This window comes from Tenebrio molitor, chromosome 2, assembly GCF_963966145.1.
Source record: "Tenebrio molitor chromosome 2, icTenMoli1.1, whole genome shotgun sequence".
NCBI classification, from domain to species: Eukaryota; Metazoa; Arthropoda; class Insecta; order Coleoptera; family Tenebrionidae; genus Tenebrio; species Tenebrio molitor.
The window spans coordinates 30,703,697-30,724,962 of NC_091047.1; the positions used below are offsets into that span (position 1 = coordinate 30,703,697).

The 21,266-nt window shown below is 33.3% G+C and overlaps 1 protein-coding gene across 2 annotated transcripts; it reads left to right on the forward strand.

The window, feature by feature from the left end:
* The first annotated feature begins 496 nt into the window (after nucleotides 1–496).
* On the forward strand, nucleotides 497–21,194 carry qvr (protein quiver). Of its 2 annotated transcripts, XM_069039667.1 has the most exons (4): nucleotides 499–713; nucleotides 1,865–1,912; nucleotides 6,591–6,737; nucleotides 15,039–21,194. In XM_069039667.1, the coding sequence occupies exons 1-4, from the start codon at nucleotides 665–667 to the stop codon at nucleotides 15,248–15,250; spliced, it is 456 nt and encodes a 151-aa protein (XP_068895768.1). In that variant the 5' UTR covers nucleotides 499–664; the 3' UTR covers nucleotides 15,251–21,194. The 2 variants fall into 2 exon arrangements, with proteins under 2 accessions (XP_068895769.1, XP_068895768.1); XM_069039668.1 differs by lacking the exon at nucleotides 1,865–1,912 and having other exon boundaries at nucleotides 497–713.
* The last annotated feature ends 72 nt before the right edge of the window (nucleotides 21,195–21,266 follow it).

Sequence of the window (21,266 nt, forward strand, 5' to 3'; positions counted from 1 at the left end):
CTAGAACATTTTCTGCAAGCCAATCTTATGGTTAGTTTTAGACTGCAGGCACAGGTTTCCTACTCATAACTCGCCTAAAAAAAATCAAACTTCATGAACAATTTAGTACAATTTATGAGCGCCATTAACGACTTAATCCAGCGCCTACCGCCCGTCTCCAAAACAATCGTTTGATCAATTACTGCACCGAATGCAGTCCATTACCATCGCACCTGCTGTTATTACGGGAAACTTCCCACCGCACCGACCATGCGTGTCCCCCGTCCCACGCTCGTCCTGCGCACGCTTCCTCCTTCGAAATCACTTTTCGAATTAATTTGACGGCTTCGACTGGCGAAAACCCATCAGATGAGACAAACCCAGACGCACACACCTCCCGGAAATAAAAGATACTTATATTTAGCGTATATGGTCGTCGCTGTGTTGACCTTTCCCGCCGAACCTCCGCGTTGAAGAGAGACAGACGTCGGGATAGATCAATATAAGAGAAGCACCGGCAGGAATATACTGCAGACTGAAACGAAACAGTAAAATTTTTCAGCATATTTCACAGTAAAATGAGCGTGGAACGCGATCGAGATCAGACTAACCAGCTGGTCAGGATCGTGGTACGATAGTGCAGGAGGATGAAAGTGGGTGAAGGTGCAATCTAGACTGTATCAGGATGATATCTTTCGTGATGTTCAAAATCAACCTTGTCTTGCCAATTATAGGTAATGTAGAGTTTTGTGTTGTTTTGTCTCGACAGTAAGGGTTCGGTAGTGTTTCTTTCGAAATTTTTAACTGGTCGGGAGTAGCTTGTGTAACTAAGTCAGTGTTGAAATAATCCTTTGTATTGCAGCTTGTTTTATAGATTTCGGATATACCGGGTGGTCTTGTGCTCGTGAGTAAACTGTTTCAGATCAGTCTAACCCAATTAATCAGTGTTGAGATTGTTGCTTCATTAAATTTTTTGAATTCAAAAAGTCAAAAATTTTAACTGGAAAAATGGATTAACTCATCCACATGGCTTCTCTCTCTCCGTTTTATAAATAATTTTTATTAACCGCAATGTACCAAAAATCGGAACGGATTCGCTGACAGATTTATAGTAAATAAGGATTAAATCCTCTTCATATTTTTGTCAGTCTAAACATTTGATACCCCCCGACCGGATGCTTGACACTATTTGTAATTTTTCACCATTCTTACAGCCCGCTTTATTAAAAATAAAAAAATATTTGTGAAGTGTGAAAAATATTAGCGAGCTGAAAGTTTCGTTTATTTTACCAATATTTTCGTAAAGGAAGCCAATACATATTTTTATTTATACACATATACAGGAACTTCGGGTTTATGATGTGCCAAATTTAATTAACATGGCTAGATTAATGGCTGACATTTTCTGTTGGGCTTTGGACTTGACTTACTAAAAATACGCAAAAAATATGGAATTCGAAATAGTTTTCTACCTATCTGTGTTATAAATAAAATCGGAGTGGTTTCAGAGTTATGCAAAACTGTAACAGATAGATCCAAAGATGAAAGAAAATCGAGCAAGAAAGATTCAAAGCTGAAGAAACGTACGCAATTTTGTTCAACAGAAGTGTTTCAGCATAGGCTTTCAGTTTTTTCGTGCAAATATGAGAATTAAACTGTAGAGGCTGGAAGAGATATTAAAAAAAAAATTAGATTCTTTTCAGTTTCTTACCTACTGCATTTTGTCGCTATAAATTTTAATTTTTGTAAAAAATGAACAGCAACTTGGTCTGAAACATTTCGGTTGAGCCACTCGTACACAAACAAATTGTAAAATTTTTAAATTTTGTTAATGTATGTTTGTTCTGAATCACTAACCATTTAATAATATTGTTTATATTTTCAGTGATAATATTGCTAGCAATAACAACAGTTGTTAATGCAGAATGTCAAAGTAAGTTTTAACAATTTAACACTCTCTTTATGTTTTTAAGGATGCACTATGATGGCTTTCACACTACTCACCATTAAAATAGAGGCTTAAAAGGCTTTTATTTTAGGATTATTAATCAATAAAGATTGTAATCTTTCAAACTAATTTTATGGAAAAACGCTACAGTTTTCTATAATGTTTAATGTAATCTTAATTGTTGCAAACATTTTGTTACGAATACGACTAAAATGTAATGTTTAAGTGCGTGAAGTGAATGTTTTTTGTGCATGAAATAGTTATTTTTGTATTAAGTGCGCAAAATGATTGTTTTTTGTTGGGGCATGGGAATGAGTTTTTGGTCGAGACCGTCAGGTCGAGACATCAAACTCATTCGAATGCGCCAACAAAACAATCATCTTCCGCACGAAATAAACACTATTTTTTCTACAACCGCATTTTAAAATTTTTGAATGTTTCAATTTTTGTAAAATTTTCCTTGGATGCTAAAATATTTGTCAAAAAGTTTCCTTGTATGCTAAAATAAAAAGTTTCCTTGGATGCTAAAATATAACTATTTTAGCATCCAAGGAAACTTTTTGACAAATATTTTTTCACTATCAAAAATGCCATACTTTGCGACTTGATAACGATGCATAAATGTCACGTTTTTTTGACGGTTGTAGACAAAATATATGTAAGAAAATGGCCCACTTCATACATAGATAACTGTGCGTGAATACCGATTTTTTAATTAATTATAGAAAAAAATAATTACGGCAATAATTCCATTTTTTTTAATTGGACAATTCTAAATATTCACAATGACGACTAAACAGAGACATTAGCATTTAGCTATAACTTTATAGAACTCATGACTCATGAGAGTAGTGAAATTTTTTTTGGAATGTTTTATTCCAATTCAGTGTGAAATAGTTCGTGCAAATTTTTCTATACAGTGTGAACGTAAAAAATTCACCCACCTCTTACTTTTGAGCTAAACAATATACATACAGGGTTATTCACGAGAGACTTCCGATGAAAATTTCGTTATATGCAAGAAATCCCTAGAACTTGATTTTTTATTAAATTAGAAATAACTTAGCAATCCAAGTAGCTTGGCGAATAAGATTAATCATGACACTTTCTCTTTATTGAGGTTACGAGCAAAATTTTTTACAACAAACATGGATGTTGCTTATTTGGAAATCGCCGTCTGTAAATAAATGTAGCTTGCCCACCATTTTTTTTTTTTTACATTGTCCATATATGAGAATTATATCCGTGTTTTCATCTTTTGTGTACTTTATGAAAAAAGTCTTGAAAAATTATGATTTGTTAAAAATGTGAAAACTGACATGACTGACAATATAAAGGCCAGCAATCGTTGATTTAAGTATTACTTTTTATAAATTTAGGAATCTAGAAACTTTTGGAAATTGTAGTTTCGCTTGCATATAATGAAATTTTCATCGGAAGTTTCTTGTGAATAACTCTGTATGTAAAGCCTTTGGACAAAAACCTAATGTGTTTTACTTTTAACGTAAAATCGAAGTGTATATTTGCAAAGCGGGCGTTAGATGTGCTGTCAACTCTGAATTTTCAAATAGGGAGGTCACGTGCTATATAATTTGAAAGGTCTTTCAATTTTCTATCCAAGAGTGGCTTGATTTTTCAATTCTATCACTTCATGTTGGAATTACTTTTGCTCGAATGAGGTTTCATAGTTTAGGTGCAGCTAAAGTTGTTTCACTTTCCCATTTCAAGGAATTTTCTAACAAAATGCCATTCAGGAACATTTTTCGCTGATAGCCTGTGATACGGTGTCAATAAATAATAATTTTTATTTAAATTTAAGAAAGAACCAAAAACAATAAATAAATGTGGTCACTTCAACAAATGTTCAAAATGTTCTCACTTGACCTCTTGGCAATAAAACAGTCTCTCAAATCATTCTTGGCATAATGGTCCCACAGATCAGTTTAATTCTTTTCCTCAGATTTTATAAAGATCAGTTTGAGTAATGTAAACCTGTGATTCTCAATAATCGTAACATCGTTACTTCACTTTAGTCATTAAAGTGGTGTTAAGGGAGTTGTTGTATAATAGTGTTCATCTCAAACGTATTCCGGAATTATATTTTTGTTCACAAATTACTGTGAAATACTTGAAAAGCTACCTGCTGTTGGAGAGAGAATTGAAAAATGTTTCAAACGATGTATCAGATGACCTACAGTCGTTTAAGAACTCTAACGTTATATAGTTTAAAAGTTAACTAACTTAGCAAAGAAGGAGGTAATTGAGGTAAATAAACAGATCTTTAACTTTTGTAAAGCGGCTCTGCATTTGAAAAGACGGCGAGTAGTGTAGTCTCTGTTGGACTAAATGGGTCTTCCTTTATTAGTGCGTGTCAAATAATAATCTTCTCATTATTGAAGTTAAAGTGTAGTAGAGTCTTGGATTACTGTATCTTGCTATTTGAAGTTTTAATTATTAAAGTTTACGTTAAAAAGTAGTAAACTTGAAATCATTTGATTCGGTTTTTGTCTAATGTTTTTATCTTGTCAAGTTCAAAAGTTGAGGGCGAAGGGGTTATTTTCATTCGTACTGTATATTCTGACACTGCCTCTTCTTTTTTCTGAATGTGTAGAGTAGTTCTATAGAGACAAAATGCAACTTTACTGCTACTCATCCTAAATCAGTACGGACTCATAATTTACTTGATACGATACCCCAAAAAAAATACAAATACAGCCTGCCCTAGAACTGCCTCTCCCCATAGAAAACAGGCCCGAGGGCAAACGAAAGATGACTAAAATAAAATTTCCTGTAGTTCACATAATCGAGTTATAAAGTTTTAAATTTCACCAATCCCAGAAGCTCGTCCTCAGGTAGTACAAAAAAATCAGTACAGACTGCTAGGCAGCAAAAATAATTATTGATATCGCAACAAAATTTGAAATTCGAAACCCCGGCAACGCAAAATTGCAATTATCTTATCTTGATGGTGCTCAACTTTGATTGGTCACGTTTAGGATGTGTTTTCTCGATTATCGCTTGAGATAGGACTTTTTTTATTTAAAATTTAGATTATTGCATTTACCCAAATAGCCCCTTTTTTCTTCGGGGAGGCAGTTCTGGGACAACTGTACTATCGCGGCCATCCAAAAGTGAACGTTTTTATTTCATAGTTTGATTTTTACTTGAAATCATAGGCGTTCTAAAATGTCACAGTTTGACACTAGCGTTAAAAAAATGTTTGAAACTATTTTTTTTAAATGCCACGACATCTCACTCCAATTCAGACCCCTAGGGCTATTCCAAAGCAAGAAGAAAATTGGTCGTTGGCTGCTGTGGCGAAGGAATTACATTGCAGTAAGTCTTGCATCTTCATGCTGCACGAACGCCAATGAACAAAGCCTAATTTAATCTAACGAAAAATACGGAAATTTTCGCAAGATATCGTTCACTTTTGGATGGCCGCGATTGTACATACAGACTGTCCCAAAAATGGCGCTCTAACGGTGCACTACGGTGCAGAAGAGATTACCGTGAACTTCAGAAAAATGTTTTGCTGATTTGGCGGTCTTTGAAAGTGGTACTTAAAGGTCAATTATTTCGTTAAGTAGTAAGTAGTTAGTGCGCCAATTTTTGGACACCTGTACATATAAAAAAAAAATTATAATTCATTTTTTCATTTTATTTTTTTTATAATGAAATGCAGCACCTAAAGTCTTTTTGCATTATTAATGGGAAAATCATCACACAAGGCGTAAATGTTTCTGACTGTAGTGAGCTAATTTCTGGACAAATGTTGTTCATTAGTTGTTAATTTTCAAAATAAGTTTGTTGTACAGTTTGGATGCGTTATTGAGTTGTGAACTTTTGCATAATTTATTTCCCAAAAATTTATTGTAATATTTGAAAAAGATCAAATGTAACAATCACAAAACTTCAAACTACTCTGTGACTTTTGGCGTAAAGTTTTTGTGTTTAATTTTCCTAGTATTTCACGATGAAATTATTCTTGTCTACGAACCTGACATATCGAATAACGTGTGAAAAACGTTTTTCTTAATAATCAATAACCTCGAGGGCATCTGTCCTAAATAACACTGACAACAAAATTATTTCTGTTTTTATGGTCGACACTGTAAAAATTAATCTTCAGTTTCTATCATTCATCCATCATGGTGTATGCAGAAAATCATTATACCGAATTTTTAATATAAATATTTCTTGCGATCGCTCCTTCAGGAATTGTACTGTTCAGTTAGATTTATCTTTGTTGCAGAAATCCAACCGTTCCGTAACATATCTTAAAATATATTATAACAGCCTTGGGTTAGAGTTTGTGTGAAACCCATCATTTTCTGCACCGCTTTTCTTGTGTCCAGGTTCAAGGCCGTATTTCCACTGCCAAAAAGTTAAAAAACACTTCTAAAGCTTTTTCAAGGCGTTCTGAAACAAATATGAGCTTGTATATCAGTGTTTTGTAACTTTTCAACACGAATCGTGTTTTTAGGTGTGACCCTCCCTTGATAATCTCTTTGATCGATTGTCTTAAAAAATTGGATTAGATGATTTATTGACTTCCTGCTGATAAGTTTTCTGCGGAAGCTTATTTTTATTCGGCAATATTCTCACAAAAATGTTCTATTTATAGCGACAGTTAACTTTTATGAACGACGACTGTTTTTAGCGAGACAAATCTACTGCTACGAATGCGACAGTTGGTCGGACATGAGATGCAAGGACCCCTTTAACTACACTGCCCTGCCTCGGGACCAGCCCCCGCTGATGACTTGCAACGGATGTTGCGTCAAAATGGTCAGGAATTCAAAGTCCCGTAAGTTTCTTTCCAAAATATTTTCTCCATTATTTGACAATTCCGTCATCTGTGTTTGTCCAGAGCAATAATTGTTAATGAATGATGATAAAATGTCGTATCGCTGGGTAAACACAGACGGGAAAATTACAAGAACTAATTTAAATTAGACCAATTAATGAGGATGTGCAGTTGGAGTATGTTTGTCATCTTTATCGTTGGGCTCCATGGTTTTGAAAAACATTTTTTTTTATCAATAGGAAATAAGTAGCAGAAGCAAAATCCAATTTCTCAAACCAAAAAATGCACGGTACTGTTATAATATTTTTTTGTTCATAAAGTTTTAGTTCCGTAATTATTTAATTTGTATAATTTTCTTGGCCTAAATTAAACATATGATACAGTCACGAGGAAGATAAACATCTCTTAGATTGTAAACAAATGTTAACGTTTTATTATTAAAACCGCATCAAAGGATTCAGAGATTATGTTACTATATTTAGAGCGGTCATAAAAATATCAAAAATAACAAAAAGTTCATTTTGATTATGGTTGTGATGACCATGAATTTAAATAATATCTGGGGCCTGTTGCACAGTTTCACTAGGTACATAATAATATTAGTTACCAATTACAAATTTCAAACTAGAACGTAAAGTTTCTAATATTTTTCGTTCTACAATATTATGGCCAAAATTAATGATATTAGTGGTTTTCTACTAGTCAAAAATACAAATTGTCAAAAGAGAAAATTGTTTGGAATCCGTGTATAAAACACCTTCGGCATACCAAAGCACGGTATATACAGGTGGTCCCGATATAACCTGCCAGAAGAAATCCAGTAATAGGTGACGATGAGTAGAACTCATACACAAAAAATGTTTCTAATAAAAGTCTTTTCGTTTTCGAGATAAAAATCATCGAAAATTTGGTCCAAATTTGTTGTACGCTAATGAGATAATCCCTTTTAAAAAGGTAATTCTGGTTACTTGGCTGCAATTTCTTTAGCAACGGTACCTGTAACACCTATGACATTTGTCAAGTTTGATTTTAAATTTGCGAATCCTTCAAAAAGTTATGAAATTCACAAAACAAGAATACGCCGATTTGCATTTACTTTATGGCGAAACACGTGGTAATTCAAGACCGGCAAGGCGACCATACGGCGAGCGTTTTCCTGAAGGAGTCCTTCCGTCCCGTTGTACTTTTGTGGAGCTACATCTGCATTTATGTGAGGTTGGTTCTGACTGACACCAATACGAGGGCGTCCCCGATCCTCCATTTAACCCCTCTGAATTTTAATTTTTGGGGCCACACGAAAGATTTGGTTTACGAAGTTGAAATAAATACAAAAGGCCAACAACAGAAACGCGTAACAGACGCCGCGAACCAGATTCGTAAAAACCCAGAAATGCTGAATTCTGTTTATGAAAATTGGTACCGGCGTACTCAGATGTACTTAAATGCCAACGGAAGGCACACAGAACATTTATTATAAAATAATTTTTCTAGTCTAGTTTACCTTTCATTAGTTAGTAGATATTCTCAGTTAGAGTTGAAAGTACGAATATCTAAAGTGTAAATAAATTTATTCAATACATTATTTTGGCTATTTAACCACAATTAAGACGATAGTCTTATTACACAGTTCTTCCACAATTTTGCACATAACTACCTCTACATTTATTTACACATTGAGGAACACCACTTTATTTATTACCATCTCATCTCAGTCTACAAAATCAGCTTTTGTACTTAAATAAGCAGTGTACAGCGTTTTCAATAAATGTCATTTATTTGATTTAGTTTGTCAGATTTGAGATTTGTCATAAACGATTCAGGTACCTATGTTGCTTAGATACTGTCATCCTTACAAACAGCAACAATTAATTCCTGAGTAGGTACGTATTTTTGTAGTCAGCAGCGTCGAATGGGTGTGGATAGGGGTTAATTTATCCCCATTATTTTGGACCTAATGAAAAGGGGTTTTTTGGACTTGTTAGATCCTTCTAATGACCCAGAATTTTTTTGGCAGGTTATATCGGGACCACCTGTATTGATCTTAGTGATTAAGTTCGTGGATGTTTTGCGTGCGACAAGTTTTCGATGTGTTTTTGGTCTTCCATACAATTTTGATAGTAGTGGAAAATCTATGTTTTTGATAAAAAAATTTCGTCAAATTTTAGAGAAGCTAGAAGAATTTTAGCCAGTCTAAAATTTTTGTTACAGAGAAATGCAATAGTAATGCGTTGGGCAACGGAAGTGTAAACTGGTTGTTCTATCATCGTTGAAAACAAAAACAACTGTAATGATAATTAGAGAACTTCCAGTCTATTACGTTATCGGAATAAGTTATTTCCTTAATATCCAATTTTTTTGCATCCGGCAGAGAAATTCCGGATTAAATTTGAACTCTCCTCGTAGTCGATTGACTTTCCTCGGTGACATCGTATGTATAGGTATCTACAGTGTGGAAATTACTTATGGAATAAATTCAGTAATTTCAAAACTAATGACATTTGCCGAAAACGCTGAAACAAGTCAATTTTTGTTTTTAATAATGCTTATTTTAAGTTACTTCGCTTGTTCATGACGTCATCCATTTTTTGAGCTATGACGTCATCACCAATTTTTTTAAATGACAACCCCCACTTTTTTCTTCTCTTTCTGATAGTCCTTCCTACTACCTAAACGATGAATGAAAAAAATTGGTATCTTACATGACAATTTTTTTGAGAAAATAACAAATTTTATTTCAAAAATTTAATTTAATTTTTAATGTACTTATTTTTTTTTCTATGTGGTTATTTAAAATCGAGGGTTTACTTTAATAGACCAAACAATTTAGAAGATTTATGACAGAGAATTCGCGCTGAAATGGAACAAATCAGCCCTGACATTATTGAGCGCGGTGTACAGTGCGAAAAGTTGGCGGGGGGTAATTTCAACATTTGCGTTACATTTTATTGTTAACCTTAGATGTTTGTTTCTTTCTGTTTAAGGTCAATTAAAATTTTTACATTAAAAATTAAATTAAATTTTTGAAGTAAAATTTGTCATTTTCTCAAAAAAATTGTTATTTAAGGTACCAATTTTTTTCATTAATTGTTTAGTTAGTAATAAGGTCTATCAGAAAAAGAAAAAAATCAGTGTTGTCATTTAAAAAAAGTGGTGATGACGTCATAGCTCAAAAATGGATGGCGTCATAAACAAGTGAAGCAACTTAAAATAAGACACACGAGAAATAAAAATCGACCTGTTTCCGCGTTTTTGACAAATGTCAATATTTTTGAAATTACTGAATTTATTCCATAAGTGGTTTCCACACTGTATACATATGTTCGTATGCGTTGTTAGACCTGCTATGAAAGTTTCCTATTTCTTTTTCTGCCGGGAAGTATCAAACAGTAAATTTTACAACTGGTTGAGAATTAAACAACTTTAACTTCGCAAATACTGTCTTTTTTTAGCAAGCATGAGATATGACAATGTATAGTCATGTTCAAATAAATCTGGGACGACTGTTGTAAGGTGACTCTAAATTTCACTTGTTCATATAAATCTGGGGCAACTTCTTTTTTGGGTTTTAAATGTGACTTCAAGCAGTTAACTAATTAACATTTTATTTAAAAAAATATTTTGGAAAATATTTTGGCTAAAATTAACAATTCAATGGTTGTTATAGACCGACTGAACACAGCGAAAAATAGGTGTGTAGTATATTTGAGCCCAATTTACCGAGTTCTGCAACTTTCGGAATTATATTTTGTCCAAGAACAGTAATAATAAATAAATTTCTGTTTACAAAAGTATTAAATTTTTCATTCGTGATATAATCTGATGAATACAACTTTTGGAATCGTGACTATTGATAATCGCATTAGTTGATGCACTCAACATTTTGTCAAATAATTCCACTAGTGTTAATTAATATTTGACAACATGTTTCGTGTCCCAACTCACGCGATTATCGATAGTCATGATTCCACTCTTTGTATTATACAGCCTGCAACAGAAATAAGTACATTAATTTTAACTGGTAATAAAACTCATCGTCATCAAGAGCAACAACTTTTCTAAATACATAAATATTTTTTTTGTAAACGTTCTCGTTAATGAGTTAAAATTGTTTAAAATTTTCCACAAATTTCCCTACCCGCCACTGGAGACCACGCTACCTGGTCGACAGGGATAACCTAAGTCCTAAAGTATTTGACAAATATCTGTGACGACTGTTTATAAACATTTTTACGAAAACAAAATTATACTGCCCATTGTTAGAACCTGTGCTTAGCAGGTTTACGTAAACGGCTCGTTAATTTATGGGGGGGGGGGAGGTTGGGGGAAATGCTAAAAAAATTTGCCGATTAAGAAAAAATGATATACTTATAGAAAAATTGTTTATCATGACGTGTTCTTGTTTTGTTACTGGTTAAAATTAATGTACTTATTTCTGTTACACCTTGCATAAGATAATCAATTAATCACCTTTAAGTCAGCAGCGTACTGTCAACTTTGATCAAATTTTCAATCATTTGTATCTCGAAAAGGAAAGAACTTCTATAAGATTTTTTTTTAATCTACGACTTCTTCTCATCATCACAAAGTACCGTTTTTTTTCCAAACTCTATAAGCAGACAGAATTTACCTGGTGGTCAGACTGAATACCATTTGCCTCGTTATTGTCATAAAAGAAAAGTTGCACGCGTATATAGCGTATATAGCGTATATACTCTTGGGCCTTTAAAACGCTCGTTTCACTCGCGTTTTAAACTGGCCCACTCGTGCCAAAAAAACCCAATTTACACAAGAACTCGTCAAATAAACTACTATTTTTCTTCAAACGTCCGTAAAATATAACATTGCACTGCTGCATTGATAATGCTAAAGTGTCACTTCATTTTCATGGCATCTAACAAGCTGACCAGCGTCCGTGAAGTTATTATCTCCGCTGAGGAGCGTCCGTGAAGTTATTATCTCCGCTGAGGGCGTCCGTGAAGTAAACTAGCTAAATCATTTGAAATTCCTACCTGGTTTCTTAACATGTCTTAAATAATTTGTTATGAAGGTTTGAAGAAAAAATAGTATATGTTATTAATTATGCCGGTTATTTTTATGCTATTGCAAAAATGAACCTTTGATGGTAAATTTCAAATTTTCCAAATTTCATTGTTACCAACAGACTCAGTCATTCTTGATCACACCGTATAATTCCTACAATCTGTTTTACCAATTGAAAGCTACGAGTATGCATCCGTTAAATTGTTTTAAATCGATTCGCATTTCATGTTTGCAGTTTTTATTGATTTAGATCTTTTAGTCACATAGTGACCACTGGTCACTGGTTTAATAAGTACCGTGCAACAGAATTTTACAAGTGCAGCTTGTAATATTAGTAGATAAGAGTCATTAGTTAATTAATTTTATTTTTCACTTTAGTATAATTGCATGATAACTCCTAGGATACGAAATACGTAAACATGTCCATAACAACCGGGGCATAATACAGAGCGTAATAAGAATAAGCGGGCGTAATGAATTCATAATGCCCTCATCAATTCATAATTGCAAAGATGCCAATTTTTTTTTTTAAAGAACACGTAGTGAAAAATAAAATCTTGTATGCACCACGGCGTCACCGAATCGAACGATATCCATCTCTCGGGCTAAAGCCCTCGAGTTGGATTCGTCGTTCTCCGGGCGTAATCATCGTTGTAACGCCCTTGGTGCATAAATAGCTATTACTCCCGCTGTGCTACTGCCAAATGAGTCAAACACCCGGTTTTTTTTTAAGATAGGGACATATTCAAATTATTTTAACCATGTGATAATTCAAATAAAACAGTTTTAGTAAGATATTTATTACATACAATACAAACCATTTAGATTATTATTAACGACAGTCTAAAATACAGTGTTCGACAAAGTTCAAATTAATGGAAATATTTTCTTTTCAGTTGAGCTTTTCGAAAAGAATTTGGACAGGTGAATTTAACTTTTTTAAAAGAAACCCTTTCCAATATAATCTTAATTTTTCTTTGAATGGCAACCCCCATTTTTGCAAATTTACATAAATTACCATATTCTGATTTGGGCTCATGTAACATATTATACATACATACCTTTGACTTTCTGAGATGTCGATTTTTAAGGATGAAACAAAGCGGCAGCGAAAATTCAGTCTTACACAGAAATTACCATAAAAATTCTTCAATAATTCCGATACTAACAAACTAAAAAACAAATAAAAAAGACGCTTTCATGTACATTTTTAAATCTAAAAAATCTTCTTCCAATATCAAAGTAAACGTTCAAATTGATTGCGATTTTGTTTTTGACAGTAAGCTAACAGTTTTTGAAATTCAGGACGTACATTTTGAAAATTGCCCTAATTTTTTTAGTGTTCAAAATTTGCACTACCTAATTACCTATGGACGCTTTTTAATTTGTTGTTTCAGTTTGTTGATATCAAAATTACTTTGCTGATTAACACATTGAAATTTACTCATGTGAACATTATTTTCTTAAAGAATTTTTTGGAGAAATTTCGATATAAATCTGAAATTTTAATTCAAAGGTCATACACACCAGATGGGCATAAATTAGAATTTGAGATTTTGTAGTCCGTTCCAGAGTATAAATACTTGCTGAAATTGATATTTAAAGGATGAAATCACCTGAAAATCGAGGCTTTTTCGTTTTTCATTTTTCTATAGGTACTATCGCGGCCATCCAAAAGTGAACGTTTTTTTTTTATAGTTTGATTTTTACTTTAAATCATAGGCGTCCTAAAATGTCAAAGTTTGACACTAGCGATAAAAAATTTATTGAAACTATTTTTTTTTAATGCCACATCTCTCTCCGATCCAGACAGCTAGGACTATTGCAAAGCTAGAAGAAAATTGGTCGTTGGCTGCTGTGGCGAGAGAATTACATTGCACTAAGACTTGCATCTTCAATATAAAGAGGTGTTGGCAAGAAAACAGGCTTGAGAGGCCAATGCGAATAGGTGTTGGAAAGGTTTCTTTACTAAAGTTTACTTTCACTTTAATAATGTATTAATTACTTCTCAGTCTCATTTTTATTATTACAACTTTTTATTATTAAAATAGTAACGCCTGCTGCACGAACGCCAATGAATACAGCCTGATTTAATCTAACGAAAAATACGGAAATTTTCGCAAGCTATCGTTCACTTTTGGATGGCCGCGATTGTACATATTTTCTATATCTCTATGAAAAGGAAAATAAAAAAAACATACTTTTTTTTACATCTCCTTTGTTTTCATACAAATTATTTTTTCTTGTACTTTAAAAATGCATAAAACAATGTTAAATATTTCAAAATAGTATGTTATGAATTATGATATAAGTTTATAAGGAAGCCTTTAAAGCACGCGCGACGAGTTTAAGAGCACAACGCGTAGCGGAGTGCTTTTAACGTCGCAAGTGCTTTAAAGGCCCTTATAAACGTGTATTATACGCTATTTTTTATTATACCTGCACTACAATCTGAAAATTATAACAAAAAAAGTAAATTGAAATACCTTTTTCGAAGTAATCTGTGTCATTAATCGTTGTTATAGAAATGGTCAATTGTTGTTGTTTCGTTGCTATCATAAATTGTGTATAAATGTCTATTTATCATTGTTCAAAATGTAGGTGAATTTGTTGTTACCTAAGCAACCCTTAAATCTTTAGTGTTTTAAAGGCCCATTTTCGTACGCATTTTAGTGTCAAAAACAGGGATTATGATTCAGGTATAATAAAAAATATATTTAACTAATCGTTTGTGATTGCCCATCTCCAGGGGTATTCACAAGTAATAATGGGCCTAACACGTCCCAATGCAACCAAATAAAGATATTTCTCAAATGAGTAGATACCAGTTGATCTTTTTATTTTTCAATGAATCCAAGTGTCAAGTCTCAACTTCATGTCAAATAAAAAAAAACTAAAACCAACTGTTTAAAAATGTTTAAAATAAATATAAATGAGCCATGAAGGGGATGAAAATGTATAACTGGTTGCGTTTCAATGTTTGTAAGGCCCTTTATTACTCGTGAATAACCCTGTATACACATTTTCTTGAGGAAAGTGAAAAGACCAAACTTTGCTTTCAAATGTTGTCTTGTAGTATTCGAGATATGTATAAGCGAAAAATAAAAACCCTGATACTCATGGGATGATTTCACTCCTAAGCAAATTGACATTTTTTCTTTGTTGATTGTGCAACATGCCCACTGATTTAAAACTTCAATCAACTCTTCTTCGGAAACAAGATAGACTACGCAATAAATTGATATTTCGCTTCTGTTTCAGCTTACGAGGTGGTGCGACGGACGTGCACTTCCCAGCTCCAGATCAACTTGTTCATGGTCGACCACGTGTGCATGATGGAAAGTAGCGGAACTGGCCACATGTGCTTCTGTGAGGAGGACATGTGTAATGGAGTTCCGGGCCCCGAGAAGGGCTTTTCTTTTACACTCGTAGTCCTAGCTTATCTGCTCCTACGCCTGTGCATGTATAGGTAGACAGTGACAGTAATGCATTAACCGAATTTAATAATTTACACGACACACCACGCCGATGCTGCTTCAAACGACGTCCGTACAACTTTCAATTCCCAAAAACCGAGTACCAACTTTGAAGCATTGTGGGCACGAACCGTAGTTGTGGTAGAGAGTAGTCTTACTGAGAACCACTTTTAAACATGATTCTACTGCTATTTCCATCCAGTCCAGTTGTATCGATCAATCGAGAAATGTTATTTTTTTATGGTTGACAATAAGATTGTCGATTCGGAGCAAGGGCGACTAACTGCATGATTTAGTTAGATTTGGTTTGGTTGATCTTGGCATTCTTCACGCTATACGATTACAGGTCTACACACGAATTTCTAAATAGGAGCCGTTCAGAAATTGGTAAAGTGCATGCTTGGAATTATTAAAGTTAAGCAACGTTTCTTATCGTCTTGTCGATCTCTAATGTTGAGGTGGACGCTAATTTCTGGACATTTCTACGATTTATACATGTAAAGGACTCCACTTATTGGATTTTTATATTTGAGAACTAATTGTAAGGGTTGGATAAGAAAACTATTAATAGCCGTCGATTTTATGGATTTTTAAAATTAGTGCAAATTTTTACGATGCAATATTATGCTAAGCTAAACAGTATTACTGAGGTACGTATTTGATGAATTATCACTCCACTCCTAAAAATAAATTCATAGATTTTATAATACCGAAGCCGTTATGAACTTTTATTGCACTCATTGGGAGAAATTATCGTAACAGATAGATATAAAATGGTATCTAACTTAAAGGGTCTTAGTTTCATGTGTTGGATAATCAAAATAAATACTATTAAGGGTTTAACAAGAATGATTTAAGTTAGATATACTGACTCGTAGATTTATTAATTCAGTAAAGAGCAGCGGACACAACTCATTTTGGTGGATCATTTTTTTAAGTGAACTTTTAAGCTTTCTCTGACCGAGTCAAGATCGTGTAAAGATGTTACAGACTTAATAAATTTAGGCATATCATGTAAATATTATGTCAAGTCAAAAACAATAGTCACTTCATATCATCTTGTAAAATGTTTATTTAGCTATTTAGAAAAGGAACCAAGTTTCTGAGGCGGGTTTACAATTTGAATTGGTTCTAATATGATTCCTTGGTTTGGGGTTGGTAATAATGGGAATAAAATCAAAAAGAGGTTAAAAATGGTGCAGATGCTGGTAACAGTTGCTGCCATCGTTACGTCGCCGTCGTGATAAAATATGGAGAAATTGGTGTAAAGATGTGTCAAAATGTCAATTACTAGTTCATAGATTTCCTTTTGAATTTACAAAAAATTAAAATCTCTAAAAATATAATATGATAATCCTAATAGGTTTCTTGGAAGAAAATTAAAAAATGAAAAAATCAATTGAAAAATGTAGATAATTTTTAAATTCTAAAAAATATCAGCTAAAATCATTAATTTAACTAAAGCTACAACTTGTTACACATTTAGGTGTCCAAAAAAAAGCCGAGTCGATAGCTCCCTTATTTATCGGGGGATTTTAATTATCTGTACAACAAATAAATGGTTGTGAATAGGCTACAAAATGGCGTAATAAAATCACGTATAGCCCCAAGGGCTTCAAGGCTAAACTGTCCAAATATTTTTTTACAAATTCGAACACATACTTGTTTTGTAATTCTGATAGCGACTTTTATTTTGAAAACAAAAATGTACCACAAGTATACACTTATAGTCCAATTTTTACCCTTTTGCAATGACGTCATTATCTAGTAACTTCACGTATGTTTGAGCTAGAATCAGAAACAAATTTGAATTGATCATAAATAACTATAAATGTGTCAAATTTGTTGACAATTGCTTCCAAAGGTTATGTTTGTAATCAATGTAATAAGTGAAAGAAATTAAAAATTGTCAAATTGACAGGAGCATAAAATAACCTCAAAGTGACCATCAATAAATAAACGTGCCTTTTTTTTTGTTTTTTCTGTTTCTGTCGTTTCAATAAAGAGAAAGCGAGGAAGGAAATCGTGACGTCACCTCAAAAGGGTAAAAATTGGACTATACATACCAAAAATACAAAAAAAAAAATAAAAAAGGACTAGGTACTACCTATCGTCTATATGCTCAAAGTCCAAATATTTTGACAGTTTAGTCTTGAAGGCCATGGTGCTATACGTGATTTTATTAGGCCATTTTGTAGCCTAATCACAACCATTTAATTTGGTGTATACAAATTAAAATACTCCGATAAATAAGGGAGCTATGGACTCGTGTTTTTTTTTTTTTTTTGGACACCTGTATATGTAGAATGTCTGTATGGTATTATTTGTGAGTGTTGATTTAACCTTAATGTAACATTTTTTAGGATCTTAAAGGCACTATACACTGTTTATTTTCCTTTAAAATCATTAAATCTGAGACTTAATTTTCTGTACGATTTAGTAAACTTATTTTAACAGAATTAGTTGATCACTACTTAAGAAGAAGCTGTGATTGACACCGGCATAAAAATATTTCAAGCAAATATGTTTTACTAATAATAAACTGTTTAAAAGACAGTATTTTAAAGTAAAATTTAATTTTTGGACAATTTAAGCCCAACGAAATGAATTCAGGAAATATAGCTTTTAATAGATATACATACTTAATCTTAACAACTTGACAGTATTTGCCCTTGTTCATCTTCTCAACAATTGAGACAAAAGATGTAACTATAACTGTTAATGCATCAAATCGGGGGCTTTGTCAAAAAGTTTGTTTTCAACTGAAAATTTAAAGATTTAAAACTTTCTTTCGTTGGCCGATTTGAAACTTTTTTGAAAACAATTTTTTAAATGTTCAAAACTATATGATAAACAATGTGCAGAAAACCCAGATCTGGTATTCCCCTAAAAACGCTTAGATCTTTTTTTCACTTATAATTACACGAGAGCTTTTTTTGTCGAAGTAAACTTGACATTTCAATGAGAATTTTGTTGCCTGGCAATTTAACGAAAAAACTGCCTCTGAAAAGTCCGTAGGATGAGAGGTTTTTTCTGGCAGTTTTTTGAGTTTAATTGCAGGCAACAAAACTCGAATTATAAATGTCAAGTTTACTTCGACCCAAAAAAAAAAAGCTTGAGTGTAATTCGGTAAGACAATTTAATGAATACGGAAAAGTACGACGATGCAGACCTACTAGAATCAGACGCTTTCAAAAGTTAGGTTCGGTTTTGTCGCTGGAAAAGTTAGGGCAAACTTTTTTCACTGTCATAGTGACAAAAACGCCGCTGCTTATGGGATTTTTAGTGTATGAATTAAATTGTCACCTTAAAAATAAACTAGGCAAAGATGAATAGGGAATTCCACAATTTTTCTTGGAAAGCAAAATAATTGTTCCAATCCTCCCACACTAGATAAATTTAAAATGTTACAGGTACTTGACACATTACATGTAATATGTATACATTGTATAATATGTATATTTCTAACACATTTCATTACAAATTTTAAACTGTATTAATAAAAAATTCAAAAGTGGAAAAATTCCCTATTCATTTTTGCCTAGTTTATAAGATTCGATATTCAATTTTCTCCACGACCGTTAGTGAATGTAATAATTCCGAAATCATTTTTAACCATAGAAAGTAAAAATTCTCACTCTTGAGATAGAATATTTATTCCTGAAACACTTGCTTCTTATAAATTATATTTGGGCTTATTTTTCTTTATTAGGTATAGTTAAATTGGGATATTTTCAATGATCGGGAGTGCTATGGTCACCATGGCAACCGAATTGTTTTCCTTAAATAAATTATTAGAAAATTTGCGCTACTTCCATGATGTGTTTTTGTCGGTTGATTTACGTGTTAAAAGATTTAATTTGACAATACGAGATACTAATTCAAAATGCTGTTCAAATTTGGCAATTTTTCATAACATTTCATGACAGAATATTTACAACTTTACCTATGACTAAAAAAGGTTGCGAGAAGAGTAATATCTATTCACTTTGATTGTGACCACAACGAAAAACATAGTAGGCGCTGTTTAGCTGTGTGCTGCATGCGTTTTACACTAAATATTTGTGTGGTGTGAACATGATGTGAAAATGTCAGAATTGTCAAAACTTGACCATGGTAGTAAAGCAATGATTTTAATGTATTTATCAATATTAATAACGGAAATCAATATTTGAAGTAGGAGAAACTAAAAACGTCTGTCTGATTCTGTGATCACGTCTGTTGAAAAGTGGGGTTATATCCAGGTACAGATTATTTAACGTAAAAACTTCGAAATCACCTCATGCAATTCTCGATATTAATGAAGAACGTAGGAAATGGTCATTTGGCAATAAGACAAAACTTTCAGTTAGCTTTGATTTTGATTAATATAAATATTTTCAGATAAAAACTAATCAGACAGAAAGTTCAAAAAAATGATTTACAGGGGATGAAAAGGCAGAAGGTATCAAACTACAACACTTACTAGGGTTATTGTTTTCCGGGTTGTGCCGCGGTCGTCTGGATTGCTGGGTAGCTGACGTTTCAATAGCCATGCTGCTATCTTCTTCGGAGCTTGTAAATAAACTGGTAAATAAACCAGTTTATTTACAAGCTCCGAAGAAGATAGCAGCATGGCTATTGAAACGTCAGCTACCCAGCAATCCAGACGACCGCGGCACAACCCGGAAAACAATAACCCTATTGACAACGGCCGTGAAAACCTGCATTCGATTATACAACACTTACCTACTAGCCAAAATGTACAACAAAAAACCACAAATAGAGTTAACTTTATTGGTGATGTTCGTCTTTGTGAGTTGTTTTCCCGTTGGCTTCAATAAATGTCTCGAAACAAGTCAATATTAACCGTTTGGTCCCAACTTTGAGAGAAGACGACGTGGCATTTTCTTTTTGAATTCTAAAATTTTGTACCAAAACTCAATTTTATAGATATGCGCACAGTGTACGTCGAAAAACGTTTGCGCAAGTCGTTCTCCGTTCTGTCTTCTGTGAGCGTGACGTTTCTGTCAAAATGGCGCCTCCGAGAGTTGCCAACTGCGGCTGGATTTAGTGTTATCTAAAATTCCCTATCAATAACCTAGCAACTGAAAAGTTACTAGGGAGTGGTCACAATCAAAATGAATAGATTATATGTAATATTAATTTTCTTACAAGCAAAAAAAAATCATGTAAAATATACGTATGGATGTTCAGTTGACTGAAACAGAAAAAAATGTGAAATCAAAGAAAGGCACATCAACAATTCTACCAAATGAATCATTTTATAATTTCGTAGATCGGTTTTTGCCAGTGTCGAGGGCAGTGCACGCGGCCACCTCTGTGCGAATTTGGTTCCTTTTCGCGGCCCAACTCAATCACTATTTATAACTCTGTTACTTGTTATGTACGATATAAAGTTTAACGATGCTCAATAGTATTTAAGTTGTTAATTATTATTAAGTACACACTTGCATCTCCTAATTTAAGTAGTGGAACTTAACATTAGAAGATAGAAGCATGATTGCACGATTTGCACAAATTTTGAGATTAGAAGCAAATTGTGGCATGAGGCAGTTCAACAAGGCTTTTTATTGTTTGTTGTGGATAGCTCCGTTCTCGTTCTTTTCAGTTCTGTATCTCTAAACATGTGGAAATAGACGTCCACAACAAACTAGTTTGAAACCAAAAACTATGGGCATGTTTGATTAGTGAGGAGAGCTTTTGGCTTCAAAACGTACACTCCACCTCACAGAAGATTTATGATAGGCCATTTCACGATATTTACGTCATGTACACCGTCGGAGCCCCGCGGGGAGCGACACAGTGCCCGATTTTCGCACCGATCGCGCAATGTGTCGCTGAACGTTGGGTTCCAACTATTCCAAACTATTAAATGTAAATATATCATTGTTATAGTAGTTTTATCATATCATTATTGAGAAATAAATATTTAAGTACAGCGGTGTAAATTTCCTTTGCCTGCTTCCCATCTATGCAACCAGCGCGACCTCTTGTTAGTATTTTGTAAATC